Here is a 14,628-nt window from a genome sequence, read left to right as displayed (position 1 = left end):
TGCTAAAGTGTACGCCCATGGAGGACCATGTTTACCTGCATGGGGATACACCGGTATTCTGTGCATCCCAGTGCAGGCAGTCCTATTCATGTCAAATGGGACACAGCAGCTGCAAGGACAGATCTGACATCCATTCGGGTGTAGGAGCATGGACCCAAACGCAGACAGTGTGAGTTCAAGGATATACACCCACATGGATGTCAAGTTGGGAGCAGTGGCTGTGTCCTTGCAGCTGCCACATCCCAACTGACATGAATGGGACTGCCTGCACAGAAATGCATGGAACGGGGGGGGGGGGCGCGTCATGTAGTTGCGGTGCATTTTTGGCAAATATGGAATTAAAACAGGTGGTGAGGAGATCGCTCCCTCACCGCCTGTCAGTAGCTTCTGGAGGGTAGCCTTGGGCTTTAGAGGCAAGGGCGATTTAGACGCATATCTAAATTTACCCTTGGGGCCCTTTCACACAGGCTGTCCGATTAGGTCCACCTGTCAGTTTTTCAGGCAGACTTGATTGGACCCTCCAGTCTCCCCCATGGAGGGGCAGATGTCAGCGGTGACAAGTCCATTGTCAATCCTCTGCTGAACAAATTCAGTCCCATGGAGGTGCCTGTAAGGTGGTTTTTACTTCTAAGTGTAAATGTGAGATCTGAGGTCTTTTTGACCCCAGATCTCACATTAAAAGGGTCCTGTCATGCTTTTTTTCTATTACAAGGGATGTTTACATCCCTTGTATTAGGAATAAAAGTGATCCAAATTTTTTTTTTTTTTTTTTTTTAAAGGACATTTTAAAAATAAATGGTAAAATAAATAAGAGAAAATAAAACAACTTAAAATGCTCCGTGCTCGCGCGCAGAAGCGAACGCATATGTTGTGCCCACTTATGTAAACGGTGCTGCGCAAATACAGTGTGACATGAAGTATTGCAACGACTGCCATTTTATGCTCTATGGTGTTTGAAACAAAAAATATATCATGTTTGGGGGTTCTAAGTAATTTTCTAACAAAAAAAACATGATTTTAACTTTGTAAACGCCAAGTGTAAAAAAAAAAATAGGCTTGGTCCTTTTAAAGCCAACTTTTATTGCCCATCCACATGAGCCCTTGCCTAAATATTTGGGACACAACATTTTTGATGGCACAAGTGAATAATCCACTGTAAATATGACATTACATGATTTTAGCAGTATTTTTTTTTTTTTTTTTCACAGGTTTAAAAAACAAATGGAACAACAGTTAAAAGATATGAAGACTGACCTCATAACACGTTAGTATTCTGGTTTCTTCTGGTCTCTTTTGGTTTTGCTTGTAGTATATGTACCCTTGAAGTACTAACGTGCCTTGGTACAGATATAAATATTCCCTTAATATTTATCTACTGTTTCAGAAGTAAATTCTTAAACTTGGAACTCGTATAGATCAGCCCTTGTTTACTTTTGTAGTTTGCTTGCCATAAAAACTGTCCGTATTTCAGATGCCAGGACCTAAGATTGCTACAAAAAAAAAAAATCTATGCCTGACCTAAAGGCGTAGGGTCTGAACAATGCATGCAATATCACAGTAAGAACTCTACAAGTTGGTAACTGCCTTCAGTCCTTGTTAAATACCCTCAGACCCCTTTCACACTGGAGGCAGTTTTCAGGCATTTTAGCGCTAGAAATAGCGCCTGAAAACTGCCTCCCATGCCGCCCGTGAGCGGTGCGCTTGCGGGATGTTAGAAAAAGTCCTGCACGCAGCATCTTTGGGGTGGTTTGGGTGAGCTGTATACAGCGCACCCAAAACGCCCCTGCCCATTGGAATGAATGGACAGCGCTTCCGAAGTGCCTCAACACGGGCATTTTTACCCCTTCTTCGGCTGCTAGTGGGGCTTAAATGCGTCCCGCTAGCGGCCGAAAAGCGCCGCTAAAACGAGCGGTGCTTTAGCTCTAACACGGCAACAGCCCCAATGTGAAAGTAGCCTTACCTCTCCTGCTCATCCACACAGAAATCACACAGAAGCTAGATTATATTTGTAGGCTTCAGCAACCACCCAGTTTTGTGTGGAATGTGTCTGCTGGCTATAGTAGTAGTAAGTAGCAGCAACATTCTCATGGAGCCTAATTCATCATAGGCTCGTAGAGCCTGCCAAGGCCCAGTTTCTCATTTGGGTTCGGCTATAAATCAAACTTTGAACTTGGGGATCCATTTAAAAAGCAGCAGTATAGCCATACCACGGCTTAAAAAAAAACAAAGCACAGCACTGTGCTTTACAAATGTGTATTTGGCTCTGCTGGCATTGGGAGTTGTAAAAAGACCTTAATAAAAGCCCTGTTGCGTGACCTTTTAGCCTGCATTTTGTGAATAGACAGGTCATGGAAAATAAATTGCCTACTGGGACCCAGGAAGAGAATTTTCCTTTATTTTCTTTCTGGCTTTTTCAGCTAATGCTGTCATCTCGTCATCTCGCAACCTTGCCTATGTATTCCCTTTTTACATCTTGGGCACAGGGCCAGCTTACTGAGCGGGCACCCCTGGGCACTAGGTTCACCTGGGGCCCCATCAGAGCCAGACAAATAGAATGAGCAGTGGGGCAAGGGAGTCAGGCTTAGCAGGCACAGGCAGTCCGGCGGGCAGGGCCGCCATCAGGGGGGTACAGAGCACTTACACTAGTAAGGGGCCCGAGCATCTACAAGGACCCGAGTGTCTGGCGGGAATGGGAGAAGGCAGGAGCGGGTGCAGGAGAGCTTCGTGGCTACGCTGGCTTTTGGAATGTGTGTGAGTGTCATTGAGATGACATTGGGCCCTTTGCTGCCCCCTCTGGTAAATTCCTGCATGTGCACTCCTCGTGTGCCCTGCACAAGAGCTGGGACAAGGAACACCACCTAACAAGTAAGGGCTGTCCTACAAGTAATTGTGTGTGTGATATATATATATATATATATATATATATATATATATATATATATATATATATATATATATATATATATATATATATATATATATATATATATATATATATATATATATATATATATATATATATATATATATATATATATATGTATGTATATGTGTGTGTGTGTATATATATATACACATGTAAGGGGGGGCTGCGAGCGGGCAGGTGTGAAGAGGGGAGGCTGCGAGGTTACAGGGGGGGGGGCTGCGAGCGGGCAGGTGGGGGGGGGCTGCGAGCGTACAGCTCTCTACAATTTTTTTTATACCAAAGACATGTAGCAAAATTTTAGCCTATGAAGACATTTCTTAAATTTTCGTAATTTGGCCCGATCTCTGTAAAGGGCTGTGGCTCTTTAACCATATGATCGGCTATGTCCAATCACAGCCGATCACATGTAAACATGGAGATGCCGGTAATCGGCGCTCCTCGCCTCTCTCTGACAGTGTGAGGAGAGGAGGGCCGGTCAGCGACATCTCCTCAGAGGACATCTAGGGATGTAATCGGGGCACTGATCATCAGTGCCCTGATTACAGTTAAGTGACCACCAGTGCCAGAAATGTGTGCCCACCACTGCCCGCAATCAGTGCCCACCAGTGCCAGAAATTAGTGCCCAGAAGTGATGCCAGTCAGAGCTGGCTATCAGTGCTGCCCATCACTGCTGTCCATCAATGCCACCCATCAGTGCCGCCTCATCAGCACCCTTCAGTGAAGGAGAAGAATTACTTATTTACAACATTTACTGAAAGAAAGAAACGTGTGTTTTTTTTTTTTTTTTTTTTTTTTTTTTCAATTTTTGGTCTTTTCTTTTTTCCAAAAAACCCCCAGAAATGATTAAATACCACCAAAAGAAAGCTCTATTTGTGTGTTGAAAATATTAAACTTTTCACATGGTTACAGTGTAGTATGACCGCGCAATTGTCATTCAAAGTGTGACAGCGCTGAAAAATGGCCTGGGCAGGAAGGGGGGTGTAAGTGCCCTGTGTATTGAGGTGGTTAAAGGTATAATTTTTTATTAACGATGCATGTAAATTTATGCATTTTGTTTGTATGTAATCAGAGCAAACAGTGCTCAATCAGTTATAAAGTACATTTTACATGGTATCCAATTAGTGAGTACAGATTAATAGAGGAGTCAAATTTTTGCCTTCTCAGTTCCAGTGTGATGACAAAGAGTCAACTTGTGTATTTAGAGAAATCAAGGAGCAAGTGGTATAGTTCGATCTGAACTAACTCGCGGGCTCCAAATCTTATTCAATTTTTTGGGGCATTGTCTTGCCTCATACTTGCATTTTGTATAAGGGTATAGCTTGGTTGACTATAGTGAGCCAGAAGTATGTAGTAGGTGGGGATTGAGATTTCCAATGCATAATTATTTTCTTTGCATAAAACAGGATAATTTGCAGAAAGGTTTGCACATTCTTAGCTATACCTTAATCATCTATGTATTCTAGCAAGCATCTCAAGGCAATACAAATATTAGGCAATTGAGTGAGGGAACTGATAAGGGGCTTGACCCCCGACCAGAACTTTCTAATTGGCGGGCATTCCCACATTAAATGGAAAAATGTGCCATCAGCCATGCCACATCGAGAACATATTGCAGAGGGTAGTTTCTTTAGTCTACAGTTAACAAGGAGTAAAGTAGGACCTGTATAATAATTTAGTTTGAATAACTTTCTCGGGAGGAGATGACAGACTACTTACCTGGAGGGGGAGCACTTCCTGCCAAAATATTATTTTCTGTGGTGAAAAGCCTAGTTGTAGTATGAAGAAGAGTTTTGTAGTATGTGGAAACTAGTTTGGCGTGAGAAGGGTCAGACAATAGACGTTCGAGTGGGGAGGGTTGACTATCGCTGTTTTGAAGGCCAAACTGTGTCGTAGCGGTAAGGCATATATATATATATATATATATATATATATATATATATATATATATATATGTGTGTTTATATATGTTTATATATGTGTGTGTGTATATGTATATATGTGTGTATATATATATATATATATATATATATATATATATATATATATATATATATATATATATATATATATACATACACACAGAGTACAAATGTGTACTCTACTTACACCTCTCGCTCTGTGCTTACAGGTCCCTGGCTATCCTGTGCACATTCCACTGTTAACTCCTAGTGTGCTGGAAGGTGCAAACAGTACAGCCAAGGAACTGTCAGCACCAGTGGTGGCCCGTGCATTGTGGGGGAGGGTTAGTGAAGTGATGGCTGCATTTAATGGGCACAGGTGGCTGCGTTTGATGGAGGAGGTTCAGTATTTCTCAGTTTGTTTGCGCCCCCCCAAAAAATTTGATCACCAGCTGCCACTGGGCAGCACAGATAAAGTATAGGGAACTTCACAGGGCTGTTTGTCATCTGTGGATTGTATTCCCTCCTGACCTCCCGGCAGTAGTGTGTGTGTGTGTGAATGTCTGTACCCTGTAGTGCACCGGATTAGTGCACTTTTTAAGGGGGTGAGGTTATTTTTAATTCAAAGCGGAGTTTCAGTCAATTTTTTGTTTATTAAAAGTCAGCAGCTACAAAAAGAGTGTATCTTCTGACTTTTAATAAAAAGACACTCACCTGTCCCACAATCCAGCGACGTGGCCACCCAAACCCTGCCTTCTCTCCCCTGCCTGTCCACGGCGCTGGCAATACTACTGTAGGCATCCGGCTGTGACAGCTTGCAGCTTCACAGCCGGGTGCGCCTGTCTCACTGCGCTGTCCTGCATAGCTGGGCAATCTTGTGGGAACTGTGATGTGTCCCAGAAGATTGCAGGGTGGAAGGGCGGCCCAAGCGGAAGTGGAAGCTCGTCGGTAATTGTGATGCATCGCGGAATCGAATCGTTGACCAGATAATCGTAATAGAATCGTGAGACCAGTGAAGATGCGCACCCCTAGTGTGTATGTGTGTATATATGTATGTGTGTGTGTATGTATATTTGGAAAAAAAAAAAAAACGTAATAAAATATTTACAAAAATGTGAGGGGTGTATTCACTTTTGTGAGATTAAAATGAGAGAGAGAGAAAGAGAGAGAGAATATTATTCTCTCTCTCTCTCTCTCTCTCTCATTTTAATCTCACAAAAGTGAATACACCCCTCACATTTTTGTAAATATTTTATTACGTTTTTTTTTATTTAGTAAACACAGACAAACGCTAACAATAATACAAAGATGACAATCCAGGGTGTCAAACATATATTATGTTAAAGTAGCTGTCGCGTACTTATACAATGATTATTTGTGCAGACAGCTCCAGAAGAAATCCTAAAAATGAACACCTCTTTCAATTTGAAAACACCTGTTATTGTTCATTGTGGATTGCCCCTTTTTGGGAGTATTATCATAATTCTTACCATTTTAAGGAATAATGGGGGGGGGGGGGGGAGTTGATGAAAATTGTGATGATGATGGGGAGTAGAGGGAGGAAGAGAGGGGAGAGAAGAAACACAAAAAAAGGGGAGGGGGGAAGAAGCTTGCTTGTATACAACTATGTATCAACTTCTTGAACGTGTTTAGTGGAAGGGAACCAGTTATAGACCAGCTTTGTTCAGGAATTAAGAATCGGGGGACCAAGATCTGTGAACATGTCATCAACCATTTTGCATCTTGGCGAAAGAGTCAGAGTATTTAATTTGTGAAATTTTTCACTATTCTCTGAAGCCATGGCCACCGTTTCTTCCGTTTTATATAAGGCTTCCACAGCAGAAAGCCATTATGCTACTGTGGGTGTGTGTGTTGTTTTCCAGTGTTTGGGGATAATTGTTTTTGCCACATTTAACATGTGGCGAACTACAGATTTCTTGTATTTGCTTTACCAGTAGTTGGAAATGTGCAACAGGCAACATTCTGATGTGAGCTTCTGTTTGGTTTCTGTAATACCATAGATCTAAGTGCATACACCATCCCAGAAGCTGCGTAGAAGTGGACAATCCCACCAAATGTGCAGCATAGTACCTTTATCAGAACCGCAGCACCAACATACATCTGATGCGTCTGGGTACCATGCATGCAACCTGGCTGGGGTAAAATACCAAATCGTTAGGACCTTATGATGTTTCCTGAGTGCTGGAGCTGATAGAACATTTGTGTGCTAAAATACAAGCGTTAAGCCATTGTTCATCTGTAAAGTTTTTTTTTGAAAGCTACTTCCCACTCCTGTTTGTGTTTACAGGGTAGCCCTTTTTTGTTGGATTGCAGCCAACTGTACATCAGAGAGGTTGCTTTACAGACTGGGCTTCCCGAGATGCATAATTGCTCAAAGAACATCGTCTCCCGTAAGAAGTGTTGTCTGTTTGAGCAAAGAATGTAGTCGTTCTATACTGCCAGTATGTAAAGTGTTTTGCTTGTAATTTCATCTGTAGTTGGTCAAAAGTTTTGAGTCTACCCCTTTCCACGTAGTGAAAAACTGTCACAGGTGTCGTGTCTTCTCTATGAGGGAATGATATGGTGGTATGACCCTGTGCAAAATACTTGTTGTGAATCAGTGGTGTCAGTGGGCCGGGTGCTTTTCTTTTTTTCTTTTTTTTTCAATTTCTTTATTTTTATTTTAACAAAGGAAAATGAACAGCCTCTTCCATAATTGACATACATCACCTATATATAAGCAACCAACAACATATCATCACATTCAATATCGTTTAACCATGAAGTTAAATCTGGGGGAATATCAAAAAGAGGAACCATCTCCATCTAAGTTCCACTTTCCAAACTGCTAGCCAAACCTGGTCAAGGGGGGACGCAACCCCTAATTCAGGACCCGGCACAGCAACTACCCCCCTAATGTTCCAGACATAACAGCTAATATCAGACTATTCTCCTCCTTTCCTTTTTCTACCCCCCCCCCCCACCTTAAAGGAGAAAAAAAAAAACCTAAGAGCCCCCCCCCCCCAAAAGGACTCCCCCTCTCAATTTAACAGCTTGCCGACCAGCACATGCCGATTTACGTCGGGAGAATGGCACTGGTGGGCAAAAGGGCATACAGGTACGTCCCCTTTAAGAAGCGGCACTGTGGGCGCGTGTTCTCCGTGACGTGGGTTCAGCAGACTCTGTCTGCCGGGGGCCCGCGATTGTGTCACTGAGAGGCAGAACGGGGAGATGCCCTTGTGAACAAAGCATTTCCCCATTCCGCCTTGTGTCATGACAGATCACTGCTCTGTCATCGAGAGCAGTGATCGCTGTTATGTGTGTTGAAGCCCATCCCCCCCCCCACAGTTAGAATCACTCTCTAGGACACACTTAATCCCTTCATTGCCCCCTAGTGGTTAACCCCTTCACTGCCAGTGTCATTTACACAGTAATCAATGCATTTTTATAGCACTGATCTCTGTATAAATGACAATGGTCCCAAAATAGTCTCAAAAGTGCCGATCTGTCCGCCATAATGTCGCAGTCCCGATAAAAATTGCAGATCGCCGCCATTACTAATTAAAAAAAAAAAAAAAATGCCATAAAACTCTTTGTAGACGCTATACATTTTGCGCAAACCAATCAATATACACTTATTGCAATTTTTTTTTTTTTTTTTTTACAAAAGTATGTAGAAGAATACATATCTGAGAAAAAAAATTGTTGTTTTTTATATATTTACAAAAAGTAAAAAATACAGCTTTTTTTTTTTTTTTTTTCAAAATTGACGCTATTTTTTTTTTGTTTATAGCGCAAAAAATAAAAACCGCAGAGGCGATCAAATACCACCAAAAGAAAGCTCTATTTGTGGGGAAAAAAAAGGACCTCCATTTTGTTTGGGTACAACATCGCACAACCGCGCAATTGTCAGTTAAAGCGACACGCATCATGCTTCACTGTTGTGCCGAATCTCAAAAAGTGCTCTGGTCAGGAGGGGGCAAATCCTTCCGGGGGCTAAAGTGGTTAAGGTATACTAAAGGGCCCATGTCCTCATCTCATGGGGGTCACGTCAATAAGTTTTCTTCCTTCCTCTGAAGAAACAAAAATATTCCATGGCGACCATGTTTTCATATAGATTTCTCGTTTTTGTCGAGATGTCCAGACTAGATCTTCCATTCGGTTTACTTCCTCTACCTTCCTAAGCCACATTCCCACTGTGGGAGGCTGTGTCTGTTTCCAAGTAAGGGGGATACAAGCTTTGGCTGCATTCCATAAATGGCACAAGATGGACTTCCTATATGTTTTAGCTGGGATTTCGGATAGATGTAATAGGAAGAAGGCCGGGTCTTCCAGGATTTCAATATCGCCTATTTTTTGCATGATTTCCCTGACCTCTTTCCAAAATTTCCTAATTCTAGAACAGGACCAAAAAATACTGTATATAATAGGGTCACCTGTTCCCTCTGACAGCGCCAGCAACCATCCGGGATGTTAGGAAAGCATTTGTGAAGTATAACTGGGGTTCTGTACCAATGGGAAATTATCTTATAATTTGTTTCCTGCATTTTTGTACAAGTCACCGTTTTAAATATGGAGTGTATTATGTTGGTACTTTGACCTTTCGAGAAGGTCCTACCCAAATCCAGTTCCCATTTTCGTAAAAAAGGCAACTGGTAATTCTTTGCTGTTTTGACTAATAACGCATACATCTTGGAGAGCGTATGCAAAAGTGGTCCTTTTTCCATACAATGCTTCTCAAATGGCAGCAGGCTGCGGTCCAAGGATTCAGGGGACCCATAGTATGTAAAAAATGTCTTAGTTGTACCACCCGCCAAAAGTCTAATTGAAAAGGGCAATTTCTGTCTGTCAGTTCCTGAACTGTAGGCCAACATCCTGCTCTTAAAAAATGCGAGGCCTGATATAATCCCCGCTTTATCAATATGTCAAAGGATCCCTTCCGTAAGCCTAAAATGAATTGTGGTTTTCGGGGATCGCTAGCCCCCCGTATTGTTTTGGCAGCATCAAGAGTGTCCTAATCCTTGGATGTCTATGTGCCAAAATTTTGTGAATAGTGTTTGGATATTTCTAAAAAATATCCTGGGGATAGCAATGGGTATAGCTTGAAAAAGGTATAGGAACTTTGCTAAGATGTTCATTTTTATTATGTTACTGCTACCAAACCATGAATGACGTCCCTTATGCCATCCCTCCAGCAGATCTCTCACCCTACATAACAATGGCAAAAATTATGCTCATATATACGCGATTGGTCTGCAGGAATGGAGGCCCCCAAATACCTCAGGGACTGGTCCGTCCATTTAAATTTTTGGTTTAACTTCATTAATTTTACCATTTCACTCGGTACTGCTACCCCCATGGCTTCAGATTTAGAAAAGTTCTTATCTTAAAAAAAAGAATGTACTGTAAATCTCTATTTCCCTGAAGAGATTTGGGAGAGAAATCATCGGATTGGTCATTGAAAAAAAGCCTATCATCTGCATATGCTGACACTTTATATTGTGTTCCTTTCACCATTATCCCCTGGATATCCACATTCAGCCGGATTCTACACAGAAATGGCTCAAGAGACTGGGCAAACTATAAGGGAGACAGTGGACATCCCTGCCTTGTCTCATCTGTGATTGCAAAGGAAGGAGCTATAGCTCCGTTTACCTTGACTTGGGCTGTAGACCCCTTATAAATACTTGCGATCTATTTGAGCATTTTTTTTCTCCTAATCCTATATATAGAAAAAAAGAGAACATAGGGCGGGACTTTAAATGAGGCACACAGGAGCAAATACAAAAATTAGGTAAAAAGCAGGTATTATTATATTCAAAATATTCATATATTAACATACTTTTATTGCACATAGCTACTATTGATACTCTATATTTCATCAAAAAATACATTCCAACAAGGACTTAAGTGGCAAATACATGAATAATTAAATAGCTAAAATTACAATGATACGGGATATATGACACATTAAAGTGTCAATTGGAAGAGGTTACAGAAAGGAAACACAGATGAAAATGGAACGTTCATACCGTTTCGGGACCTTTTAGCCACCCGTCAGGAGCAAAACCACAATGGTTACCTATGGATATGGAAAACAGTCGTATTTTAAAAGGGAAGGATTAAGGGAAAATGGTGGGCAAATGTAAAGTATGTCCCCCACATATGTACATTTGACCCCCAAACTTACACATATCTGCGCATAGGCGGCGCGGCCACGCGGGTCAGGCCAGCCAATGATACCATGCCCTGGAGCTGAGGGGCCCATCCGGGCGAACAACACCAACCCAAGCACCACCTCAGGTGGGTCACAGAGGGGAGTGACAATGGTGAGTGGCGAGAACAAAGGGCGAGTGGGACGGTTGTCCCCAGGATATAGGGGACCTGTGAAAAATAAGTGACATGTAAGTCAGGCTAGTAGTAAAGTATGTGAAAGGGGAGAATAGGAAACAAAAGGAAAGAAGAAACTAGGGAATAAAAGGGGAGAGAAGTAGCGGGGATAGTGAGAAAGAACATTTACCTGCTGCAGGGTGAATAGAGGCAAGAACGCCATGATACGTGTGATTCCAGAACAAAAGGTGACAGGAAAAAACCAAGCTGGGGGACCCAGACCAAGGGAGGCTCAAGCGGGAGGCGCCGCCACCAGCGGACCATGGGGGCAAGAGAGGTGCAATGAAGAAGACGGCCGGATCAACCAAGCCGCTCAGCCAGACGCATTGTGACAAGCCCCCCGAGCTTAGAGCTTACAACTACCCATAGGTGTACCCAATTAACAATTATGTATGAACGTTCCATTTTCATCTGTGTTTCCTTTCTGTAACCTCTTCCATTTGACACTTTAATGTGTCATATATCCCGTATTATTTGTAATTTTAGCTATTTAATTGTTCATGTATTTGCCACTTAAGTCCTTGTTGGAATGTATTTTTTGATGAAATATAGAGTATCAATAGTAGCTATGTGCAATAAAAGTATGTTAATATATGACCATTTTGAATATAATAAAACCTGCTTTTTACCTAATTTTTGTATTTGCTCCTGTGTGCCTCATTTAAAGTCCCGCCTTTGTTCTTTTTTTTTTTTTTCTATATATTGAACCGGGATGGAGGAGGGGATTTAAACGCCCCCTACAACCTCATTTAAAGTCCCAAATTTCTGTTCTGTCTTTAATCTCCTAATCCTATATGTCGTAGAACCGCAAATATGAACCCCCCAACCAACCCGATCAAAAGCCTTCTCTGCATCAGTTCCAAGGAACACACGTGGGGTCTTAGTTGAATTAACTATATACACCAAATTCTTTTGTCGAGACGAATCCCACCTGGTCCTTGGCAGTTGTTGTTGTAACCTTAAACCTTATGATCTTACTGAAAAATTTCAGTTCAACATTTTAATAAAGATATCGGCCTGTAACTTCCACATTGCTTAGGATCTTTGCCTTCTTTTGGTATCACCGAAATCATGGCTTTCAATGATTCTAAATGGAAGGTAGTTGTATCTCCCAAACCATTGAGCATCTTAACTAGATAAGGCCCCAAAATTGGTAATAAAAGCTTATAGTACTGAACTGTGAAACCATCTGGTCCTGGTGCTTTTCCCATCTTTGCTGTTCTTATTACAGTTTGTATTTCTTCTAGTGTAATTGGTGATTCCAACTCCTCCTGTGTGATAGTTGTCAGACTCGGCATTTCACATGTAAGCCAAACAGTCCTCCATCACAGATTGGTCTGGTACGTCCAGATTCAAATTATAAAGTGAGGAGTAGAAATCCCCAAACACTTCAGCAATTTGTTTAAGTAATTTAATTTCTTCTCCCTTGGTATTTAAGGTTGAAGGAACCTATATTGAATGCAGCTTGCGCAAGGCTCTCGCAAGTTGTCTACCGCATTTATTACGGGGACTTGTAACTACATTTAAGTCCTACTTGAAGTGCCATTTTAGCTCTGTACTGGAGTAAATCAATCACTTGTCTATGGGTACTTAAGAGTTCTTGTTCTATTTCTATAATAGGGGCATGTTTGTGTTGTGCCTCTAGTCGATTGATATTTGACAACATTATTGATAATTTTGCTTCCCTTTCCTTCTTAATTCTTGCCCCATGCTTAATCAGTAGACCTCGTATTGCTTTGTGGGTTTCCCAGATTACTCCAGGAGCACATTCTGGGCTATCATTAGTCTGAAAAAAACATTTTGCCTCCCTCTATCACCGAGGGGTCCTGCAGGAGGCTTTCATTGAGTTTCCACATCGTGGGACCTAAGCGACAACTGTCAACAAGATTATATTTTAAGCGACAACTGTCAACATTCCTATCTTCTATATTTCCCCCTACATCCACTCATCAAACTTTGCCTATCCATAGATTCCTCCTATATCTGGGTGAGGTCAGTGTTCCCATGTCCTCCCAGTTCTCATCATGAAAAGTCCCTATTTGACCCTCCTTTTCCTTCCATCTTGGTAGGTCATGTATTTCTGCAAAATATCGGGCCTCAATTCCCTCCTTACTATATAAGTGCCGGTTCACAGGTTCACACCGGTGCGATGCGAGAACCCTGCAAATACAGTACAGGCCCCCGCATTACACCCAAATCGCACAGTGTTTCACACCGAGATCCGTGAACCGCTGGGGTGTCAATGATCCCCCCCAGATTGGTCAGCAGATGACCGTGCCAATTGTGGAGTGGTGCAGGAATCAGACCGTACCAGTGCAAACACCCATGCCATCCGACTCCAGTGCAGGCCAAGAAAAAAAAAAAAGGGTCCTGCACCATTTTACTGTGAATGTGGTGCGATTTCTGCCACACAGTTTGTATGGCCGAAATTGCATCATACAGACACCGCATGCGATATGAACAGCTATGCAGTGCGAATCATATGCAATGTCCAGCATCGCATCCATGCAAACCGGACCCAAACCAGCGAAGTTCTATTATGCCCCGTCGTACATACGATAAGATGTTCCGACTGAAAATGTTGTATGGGAGCTTGTTGTTGGAAATTCCGACCATTTGTAGGCTCCATCAGACATTTTCCATTGGAATTTCCAGCACACAAAAAATTTGAGAGCTGGTTCTCTAATTTTCCGACAACAAAATCCGTTGTCGGAAATTCCGATCGTGTGTACACAATTCCGGCGCACAAAGTTCCACGCATGCTCGGAATCAAGCAGAAGAGCCGCACTAGCTATTGAACTTCATTTTTCTCGGCCCATTGTTCGTGCTGTACGTCACCGCGTTCTTGACGTTCGGAATTTCTGACAAGATTTGTGTGAGCGTTGGTATGCAAGACAAGTTTGAGCCAACATCCATCGGAAAAAAACATGGATTTTTTTGTCTGAAAATGCTATCGTGTGTACAGGGCATAAGTCTTTATACTATTTAAATCCTTCAGTTAGGGGAAATATTCATGAGGTGAGAACTGGGATGGCTCCTTTAAGATCAGTAGTCCCCCGGACAAGACAAAAAAATAAAAAATAAGATAAAACAGGGGGAAAGGAGAAAAAAAAAAATTATAAGATGGAGCGGGTTTATATAACCTTAAGTCCGCCACATTTAAATGTTCTTCCAATCTCCTATGGAAATTCTAAAAAAGTCCTATTCATGTTACAGTCCCAATCTCCAATTAGTCCATAGAAGCATCTCTCTGTGAGGGCTTAGCTCCCCTGCGACTTTTTGTCTGCGATAATGGTTGCAGCCAGTAAAAAAGGTCTGGAAGGTCACTTTGTGACCTGAGAGTGAATGCAGACAGACCCTTCCTTATTGTTAATGCTAATGGATACCTCCACCAATATGTCCAGCCCTCCTGAC

The 14,628-nt window shown here is 42.1% G+C and overlaps 1 protein-coding gene across 1 annotated transcript in view; it reads left to right on the top strand.

Annotated features, from left to right (window-relative positions):
- LOC141140469 (centromere protein H-like) overlaps positions 1-14,628 on the top strand; it is a 213,698-nt gene that overhangs the window by 20,176 nt on the left and 178,894 nt on the right. The window contains exon 2 of the mRNA XM_073627689.1: positions 1,209-1,264. Within this exon, the coding sequence (XP_073483790.1) occupies positions 1,209-1,264 (56 nt within the window). The remainder of the gene's footprint in view (positions 1-1,208; positions 1,265-14,628) is intronic.

This window comes from Aquarana catesbeiana, linkage group LG04 (assembly GCF_042186555.1).
Source record: "Aquarana catesbeiana isolate 2022-GZ linkage group LG04, ASM4218655v1, whole genome shotgun sequence".
NCBI lineage: Eukaryota > Metazoa > Chordata > Amphibia > Anura > Ranidae > Aquarana > Aquarana catesbeiana.
Note: the sequence above shows the minus strand (reverse complement) of the source record. Positions and strands in the feature narration are given on the sequence as shown.